This window comes from Lotus japonicus, chromosome 3, assembly GCF_012489685.1.
Source record: "Lotus japonicus ecotype B-129 chromosome 3, LjGifu_v1.2".
NCBI classification, from domain to species: Eukaryota; Viridiplantae; Streptophyta; class Magnoliopsida; order Fabales; family Fabaceae; genus Lotus; species Lotus japonicus.
The window spans coordinates 6,837,269-6,846,619 of record NC_080043.1 but is presented as its reverse complement, the minus strand read 5'-3'; the positions used below and the strand labels follow the sequence as shown (position 1 = coordinate 6,846,619).

Sequence of the window (9,351 nt, the reverse complement as noted above, 5' to 3'; positions counted from 1 at the left end):
TTGGTTGTTAGCTATTGAGAGATATGAGTAGGAAGCCTTGAGCTTCCTATAGGAGCTTGCTCTGGTCAGAAACTGGGTGCCATTCCCTTTCTGTATTTTCCCACAGTTCATCAATAAACAATCGTTCCCTTTCTTTGAATTACTCTGTTTTGCTTACTGTGTGTTTGTGAAATTGGGTTTCCTAACGGTGACTACAGAAGCATGGTTCTTGGCTTCTTCTCAATCAATATGGGTCACGGGTGGGCTTATGAAGCTGAAGTAAAAGCTATCTTGAAGGCTCTGATCTTTTGCCAACATCACAATCTGAAAGATATAATTATTGATAGTGATTCTACAACTGCTGTTGGGTGGGTCACGATCAAGACTAATCGTCCGTGGAAGCTGTTAAATGATTTAAACCAAATTGACTTCCTGATGTTGGAAGTTCATTGCTTGGGTGTGTTTCATATTTACAGGGAAGCTAATTCCTCTGCTGATAATTTAGCAAAAGCAGGTTGCAATCGATCAAATACTCTCTGGTGGCGTTCTGAGGGGGTTTTAGATTCTTTGGCAAAGGCGGGCGTTAACAGAGGCTCTGATTTGTGGTGGCACTCTGAATCTGTTCTCTGACCTTCCTCTGTCCATCTTTGCAGCCTTGTTTTTTCTCTGATTTTGGTGCTGAGGCTAGCTTGCGGGTGTAGCGGATGTGGTGCCTTTGCTGTTTGGCTTCTTGGTTGTTTTCTTGCTTTTTTGGTCCTTTTCTACTGGTGTTTCCCGTGGGCCTTTGCTGTCTTGCGTTGCTGCCTTGTTTTTCCTTCTCTTTTATTTTCTTTTTCCTCTTGTCTGTTGCTGTTGTTTTGTTAATTTCCTTTGTGTTTGTTTTTCTGTTGTATTTGCTAGTACTCTTTTATCTTCTTGGGAGAGTTTGTTCCCAAGGCTCTTTTTTAATAATCCATGATATTTGTTTCTCAAAAAAAAAGAATAAGCTGAAGGGTGAAGACTGTTGCTGTCTTTTAGAATGATCCAGTTGTAGGCCTTGCTGCTTTTCCTTGTCTCCGCACATGTAATCACCATCATAAAGATGCCTTGGGCAAATACTCCAAGAGGAAGCATTAACACAAGGCATGGGGTTGTGGGAGAAAAACTGATTTTTCTTTTTATGTTTTTGATTCTCTGTAACCACCATCAGAAAGTTTGACTTTGACAAAAAATTCTGGAGTTGGATTCATTTTTTGGTACGAGATCAAATACATCCTTTACACGGGGTGATATTTAACGAGTCGAGAATATACTTTTTTTTTTTGAAATGGAGAATATACATAATGTGATTAATTTTTGGGTTAAATATATATGGTAGCTATGAAAAAAATTCACAGTTTTTAGTGCCTGAAAAATTGGTTTAATTGAAAATAGTCGTTATGATGTCATAAAACATGTTTGAAATGTTTTTATCACCTGCTCACGTGACAATCTTAGTTCGTTATCACTATATGTGTCTACATGTAATTCACATCAACTTTGGCAATTATTCATTTTCCCTCTTCTTTCTCTTTTTTTTTCTCCCACCCATCACTCATTCTCCCACTATTTTTACCGGCGAATCATTGCAATCAAACCTTCAAAAGCTTTCGAATGGAGTTCAAATGAAGAGCCAAGAAAAATAAGAAGCATTCAAGAGTTGTATGATAAAACTAAAATAACATATGGAGAAAAATAGAAAATGAGAAATTCTATTAATTTGCCACACATATTACATGTGATGATCCTCCATTTATAATAGAGGCAATCCATAACAACTATACATAACTATTAAATTAAAATATTAAATAGACATAATGCCAATTTCTAATGATTAGATAACAAAAACAAAACTTAAGTCTCTTAGTTACTACCCTTTCATCTTTTGTATGCGGTCGGAAGCACACAAGGGTTAGTAAGCCCTGAACCCTAAAAGGATATAACTCTGGAATCCACCAGAAAAAAAAAGAAAATTCTCAAATTTTATGATCAAATAATAAATTAAATAGGTTATGTCTTACAAGTGCTTAAATAGGAAAACAAAATATCCTAAACAGAAAATAAACAAATCCTAAACAAAATTAAAAGGTAATCCTAAATGAAATTAAAAGATTCTAAAGGAATTTAAAATATATGTATAGTAACTATATCATACTGAAGGGGAATGGGAGGATTTCGAAGTAACTATTGGCAATAGCAAGTAAGAAGATAGCAAGTCCCACATAAGTTGAGCTACGCAAGCAGACACACTTTATTATTCCCATAGAGCGCTTCCAAAAGCTGTTAGAGTGTTCATTCAACTCCTTTGTGATTTTGCCATAATAATTGGAGTTCACCACAACGTATTTGCAAAGATCATTAACCAGTATTGCCAATTCTGTGTGGCTGGCAAGTTCATGGACAATTACTTCTTTGTCAACCAGCAACTCCACATCCTGTTTAGTGTAAATCAGAGAGTCAATTAGAGAAACATAGTTGCAGATGAAGGGTTGGTCTGAATAGTGACATTGCTCCAAGGCAATGAGATTCCTCACAACACATTCTGTTGTTTGTGTTACTATGAATTGAGGGATCTGCAAGCGACACTGGAATATTTTGAAGCGCGGAAAGCAACCAAAGCACAGAAACCAGTTGAGGATTGGAGTCTTGTTGAAATTCATGTCTAAATAGCTTCTGCCTTTAACTTTCTCAAAGGTAACCCCTGCCTTATTCAACTTTGTTGCAGTACTTGGGATGTAGTACTCTGCTGGAGAAGGGGTGAAATGTTCTGATGGATTCACCTCATTAACCTGAATCTCTCTTGGAAGGTAGGTATACCTGATGAGATCAGTGAAGTGTTTGCAAGATTTACAGTTCTTGACCATCTCCATTTTTTGAGTTGAATTGTGTGGATAGTAATCTTCAAAGTAGTTAAAAGCAAGATCCATAAAAGTGAGATGGTTTTCCTTGCTGTCGTCATTATCTCCTAGGAGGAGCACCTTTGTGTGTAGTTCTTCCAACACAAACAAACATGGGAAGCTGGTTTTCAAGCAGCAACAAGTCCCTTTGGGTGATCTTGAAAATCCATGATGTGGTGAACATACAATCATTCTTCTGTTCAGATTTGTTTGATTTTCTGAGGAAGAGTTCCATGATGAAGACAGAGTCTAATAGGATCATGCCCACAAACTGGTCCTCCTCGCAAAGTTCCGGTTTGGAGTAACAATTACCTATATTTTCTCTGTTTTCTTCAAGGAAAGCTTTATATTGCATGAAAGCTAAAGCCTGTTGGTTTGATAGGCGTTTCCAGAATGCATGAAAGTATCTTAGTTTCTGTTTCTCCTGCTGCTTCAGATCTGAGTTGTGACTGTGAAGAGGGCCAATTGAAATGAACTGTGGAGTGTAGGCTTCCTCATTCAACTTCAAGAGATGAGAAGGGACCTTGTAAATGCAACATTGATCAGGCAGAACAGGCTCAATCTGTTCTGGAATGTCAATTATGTGCTGGATCTGAGGTTTCGATGATTCGGGTGAAGCAGAATAGGTTGTCGCGGAAGCCATTGGGTATTCAATAATGTTTTGATACATGAGAGATATAATAAATGATGTGATAAGAATAGACGAGAAAAATGTGAAGAAATAGAAAGTGAAGCAAGCGTATTAACATTAACACAAAAGCTCTCTTCTTATAGTCTGAAGAAACAACAACCACTTCTGTCACACAAGCTGTTTCTGCAGTGCAGCTTCACTTTGAACTTTGCATTTGCATTTGCATGACCTTGTTTGCAAATACTCTCGACTTTCTTCGCAAGAACTGGTGTTGTACGTACGCGGTGTCGTGTTGTCCCCTTTAGTGTGGTCTATGGATTTTTTTGTTAGACTCCCCATTGACTTGGTGAGAGACTCATCTTGTTGTCGTAACAGACTAAAGAATTTTCAGATTTCTTATTTGTTGTATATATACTCCACTTAATTTATTTGCTTGGTTGATTGATTTGCATTTTCTAAATCTTGCAATAATAGAAGAAAGAAGGTGTTTGCTATGGTACCTTAGCCCAAATTAAGGTTTGGTACCCAAAATGAGATAATTCAATAATAAAGAATCATGCACAAGTTATAATTTTGATGTTATTTTATCATAGTGATGCAACGTTTCATTCTTAGAGATAAATATTTGTAGGTTGTGTTTTTTTAGGCTTTGTTCATCCGTCAATCATGATTATTTTGCGCGCATCTCAACTATCATCGTTCATCTCTACAACTAAACTTTTTTTCATGGAGTTGTCTAAATAACCCATGATAAAGTTTGGGTTAAATAACCCATCATCCAATCACATTGGAGATAAGTGAGTTGAAATTTCTATATTTTATTTATTAATTTATTTCCAATGTGATTGGTTGATGGGTAATTTAACCCAAACTTTATCATGGGTCATTTAGACAACCCATTTTTTCATTCAAAAACAAATTTCATGAGATGAAATTAATTGAATAGTAAAGTGAAATGCGAAAATGTTGAGCCGGTGGAGGCTCTAGGCATAGCACGACGGAAGCATAATGACAGGGGGGGGGTTGAAAAGAGGTAGGGAGCGGCTTCTTCTCACGACCAAGTGGGAGTGAGGGTGCGGCTCGTGGAGGTATGACAATGGGGCTGTGGTGCAATAGTAAGATCGGGTGGCAAAGGTAGAGAAGGAGGTAGATCTAGTGGCCCAGGGAGATAAAGAAGGTGAGAGTGGAGGTGAAGGCAGGAGGGGTTGGGGGTGATAGTGGCAGAGGAGGGGGAGAGGCAGGAAAGGCGAGTGTGGGACATTAGATGAAGGTGAGGGGGAGGGGCGTAGCCGGAGGCCGAGGGAGGAGAGGCGCAATAGTGAAATGATGGAAATTAGTGGGAGGGCAATAGACCAAGAGAGGGGCTGATGAAGGTGACATAGTGAAATGATGGAAATGTGAAAGAGAAAGGCCTATAATGAAACTTGGGCGGAGAAAATAATGGATATTAGTGTCGGCCTAGCCAATGCTAACGTTCCCGTCTTTGAAATAGGTCATATCCATTGGGTATTAGCGTCGGTCCTAGCCAACGCTAGTTGGCCGATGATTGTAACATTGACCCTTAGCCCCCGCAAATAGTGCGCGGGTGGACGCTATGGTGGCTGGTGAATTTTGCGTAGGTCAACTGACGCCAAATACTATAGTTAACTAACACGATGCAACGTTGACCAAGTCGATGCTACACTAAGGTGCAATGATTAAGTTTTTGCCGCTCGGGTCGGCTTTACATTGGTCTTGTTTACGTATGCTAAGTATCTAAATTTGATGTCGGTGTCATGGCCGACGTTAGTATTGGAGCTAAATTAATCAGACTATTCTTGAAGTGAGTATTGATTGCAAAAGAACCACATTATCATTTTAATCTATAATTGATATAATTAGTGACATATCATGTGAGAGGAGTGGTTTATTGTGAGAGGTGAGAACATTAAATTGTAATCATGAAATCAAGGTTACTTCCTCCCTGTCTTCCAATCCTTCCTCAGTTCTTCATGTCTCGCACTCTGCACACGTACATGCATGATGCAACGATGAATATATACTAATGTATCCATCGTTTGAATTTCTATTCCTACCAACTTCTCAGTCCCACTTGCTATTTTGTGTTGCATTTCCCTCAATATTGACAATTACATACACACCCACAATCAATAATTATATTCACTTATTCATTCATTGACAACCTATTTACTAAAAGTCTCCCACAACTTGTAATATTTTTATCGTCCATCTCTGTACTCGTTTGTCGTCTCCTCACATGCATTGTGCAAGAGAAATATTTTACTTTTGCAAAAATATGTTTATGATCAAAATAACTTGGGTTGCTCGTTGACTTGAGAATAAGCTAGCATCTTCTTGTTACATACTAAGTCAGTCCTCCATCAATTATTTTGAATTCTATAAAAAATGGATTCATGTGCTTTTAGTCCTGTATAAATTAATGTCCCAGTGTAGTGGAGCTTCACAGCAGCTCAGGAAGGACCCTAACAGAGAGAGCTGCAGAGCATTTTGAAAGGAAGTGAAACTATAGCCCATACTTTCCATCACCATCACAGGTAATTAGTTACTTATTAAACAAAGCTTGGTCCCCTAGCTTTGATTTCTTTTCTAGAAACTGAAGTGTTTCCTTCAAGGGAGAATTGATTGCATGTCTGTTAAATCTATACCTTGTGTGTATTTTTTATTTTAGTTAATTAGACTAGATAAACTCTGGATGAGATCCATCAAAGGAATTTATGTGCTATCTTCTCACTACTTTAGTGTTTGTTTTTTCTTGCATAAGTTTTATTAACGTAAGTGCTTTGTTTTTAAGTTTCGTGTCAATAGCAAAGTGATTTAGGAAAAAATGGACAGACAACCCCATGAGGTATGTATACTTAAAAAAGTTCAAGCCATATAAACCCTGACTGTCGCGACACTCAATCGAGATTTAGACATTTTTTCGGTAGTTTTTTACCGCTAGTAATGTGCAAAACGGAAAAACCACAAAAACACCTCTTGAAAACTAATTTCCGAAAATTAGTTTCTAAAAGGTATATCTTTCCATATTACTCCCGTTTTAGACCCCTAGAACTCGCGTGTGTTGATTGGATGTCGGGAAGGTGCTGACTTCAAATATCAATTTTTTAAAGAAAAAAAAGTAAAGAAAATAATTACTATTGAGTGATTTATGGTAGGTTGACCAGGTTTCTCTTTGTTGACTTTTTACAGGACAAAAGGAAGTTGTATTTCAATGCCTTCTTCTGCTTCTACTGGTTACACTGCTGAACATGAAACAGAACCACAGATTGAACACATAATTGACATTTCTAAAGATATTGGGCCAGCAATGCATGATTTGTGTTGCATTTACAAGGTCCCTTCCAATCTCCGGAAGGTGAATGATGGAGAAGCCTATGAACCACACTTGATATCAATTGGCCCTTTACACCACAACATGCCTAAACTTGAATCAATGCATAAACAGAAGCAAAGGTATTTTCTTTCCTTCTGGGGACGTGTAACAAACAAAAAGTCTTTAGAAAACTACAAAGACTTCCTCAAAGAAAACACTGACACGATTCGCCATTATTACTCTGAGCTAGATAATAATAGCCCCATCAATGAAAATGAATTTGTGGACATGATCCTGTTAGATTCTGTCTTCATCTTGGAGCTGTTTCTGAGAAATTCAGATCAATCTGAAAGGAAAAAGGATTACATGTTCACAACATCATGGATTTTCAAGGGCATCCAGAGAGACTTGTTGCTCCTTGAAAATCAGCTTCCAATGTTTCTCTTGGAAGCATTACATAGAAAAGTTTACAATGGAAATTGTCAAAGTTTTGTTGAGCTTGCAGTGAACTACTTTGAAGATTATATTCCACAAAGTTCAACAAATGATCAAATCAAAGAAGTGATGATCAATAACTTTTGTCACTTCACTGATTTGATTAGAAGTTTCTACCTTCCAAAAGAAGTTCAGGAGAAAGGGTGGGAGCCATCAAAGCATTTCACCCCTGAAAACAAACGCATCCTTAAAACTGCAACAAGGCTTTTCGAAGCAGGGGTTACCTTTGAGGTAGTTCACAATAGAGCCATGTTAGAAATAAAGTTTAAGAGGATTCAAGTTTTGAACTGGTTTTTATGCCTTGGTTGCATTCCAGGCTTCAAGTTTTTCCAGTGTCGCTTGCAAATGCCTCAATTCAAAGCAACACAAACAACAGAATGTGTTTTGAGGAACCTCATTGCCTTGGAGCAATGTCACTATTCTGACCAACCTTTCATCTGCAGCTATGTTTCTCTCATTGATTCTCTTGTCAACTCTAATCAGGATGTGTCATTGCTTGTTGACAAAGAAATCATTGTTCATGAACTTGGCAGCAATCAAGAACTTGCAGAAATGACAAATGGTCTTTGCAAGAATGTTGTGGTGACAAATAATTATTATGGCAAGATTTCAAGGAAACTCAATGATCACTACTATTGCAAATGGAAGCGTTATATGGGAATGTTAACATCAGTGTACTTCCGTGATCCTTGGAGAATCAGCTCAACTGCTGTGGGAATTGTGTTTTTCGTGTTTGCTATTATGAACTTTCTCCGTCTTGTTGATTTATATAAACCAAAACACCATTAATTTGTTGCTGCATGCAATTATTTATAGCATATTGATATTTCTATGTATTTTGTGTTCAGCTGATAATAAATGAAGTTCTTGTTAAATGTAGTTAATTTGTAATATGAATAGTAATGGTTCAGTTATATTTTGTTTATGTTCATTAATGCATTTCATAGTGGTTATAAGAACTAATGATGTGCTAGAGTTTAATGTCTTTTATGTAGATGCTTAACTTGCATATTCACTACTATTAATAGAGAAGTTTTGTAAGTTCCACTCCAAGAAATATGAGAAAAATAAAAAATTTAGATTATTTTCTATATTTTTTACTACTACACTTCCGCTGCTCCAACAAATTTGGCACTGGAACCCTAATTCAATAACATGATTGTATCAAATTCAAATTATGTTTTCTCGTATACAACAAACCGAACTTTGAATTTCAATGGTGAGAACTATGATTACGGGAATTCAACCATAGGGACCATCTTCCTTTCGCAAGATCTATGAGGTGTAGTTGAAGAAGAGTATGAAGAGCGCCCATAATAAAAATTAAAAAGGTTAACAAAAGGTATATGATTTACTATATGTTCGAGCAAGGTTAAAATTGTTTAGTCCACTCAATGCCACCTACATGACAGGCTGACAAAAGATTAATTGTCTCTACAATTGATTAAACAATTGACCACGTACTGAATATATAACTATGATCATACTATAAACTAAACTTAATTTATTTTCTCTTTTATTGTTCTTTTAGACTTCGAATTTATTTCTTTATCTAATTTTGAGCTGACTTGAACATAAAAATGTATTTTGCAAGTTCCTCAACTTTTGTGTAGTCTCATTGCATCACCACATTCACCACCATGCCTACCACATTTAATTAGAGTGTCATTAGAATGAGTGTCAAACAATTTTTTCTATAAATATTGTTCTCTCACTTTCTTTCTATAGAATTCATTTTCAACATGCTTCTATTATTTACCCTATCATTTATCATTAGCTTATCATTTATTCACACCACCGTTCTCTTTTTTTTTAAAGCAACAGCTGATCATTCTCTTATCATTTACATCTTATTTTCACCAATTTTCTTTTCATATTTTTCTCATGACTTCACGTCTTCACATATCACATATTTGGTTTTTCTATTTATATTTATATATCTCTATGAGTGTCAGCTTAATTGGTTTCAACCAATTTTTCCTTCATTATCTCTTTTT

At 36.6% G+C, this 9,351-nt stretch overlaps 2 protein-coding genes and 1 pseudogene across 2 annotated transcripts; 2 read left to right on the top strand and 1 right to left on the bottom strand.

Annotated features, from left to right (window-relative positions):
- The first annotated feature begins 201 nt into the window (after positions 1 to 201).
- Positions 202 to 609, top strand: LOC130743503 (uncharacterized). Its single transcript, XM_057595753.1, has one exon. The coding sequence runs from the start codon at positions 202 to 204 to the stop codon at positions 607 to 609; it is 408 nt and encodes a 135-aa protein (XP_057451736.1).
- A 1,532-nt stretch (positions 610 to 2,141) lies between these two features.
- On the bottom strand, positions 2,142 to 3,960 carry LOC130743502 (UPF0481 protein At3g47200-like; annotated as a pseudogene).
- A 1,891-nt stretch (positions 3,961 to 5,851) lies between these two features.
- On the top strand, positions 5,852 to 8,233 carry LOC130749446 (UPF0481 protein At3g47200-like). The gene is made up of 2 exons (XM_057602802.1): positions 5,852 to 6,080; positions 6,736 to 8,233. The coding sequence occupies exon 2, from the start codon at positions 6,758 to 6,760 to the stop codon at positions 8,141 to 8,143; it is 1,386 nt and encodes a 461-aa protein (XP_057458785.1). The 5' UTR covers positions 5,852 to 6,080; positions 6,736 to 6,757; the 3' UTR covers positions 8,144 to 8,233.
- Positions 8,234 to 9,351: the final 1,118 nt, after the last annotated feature.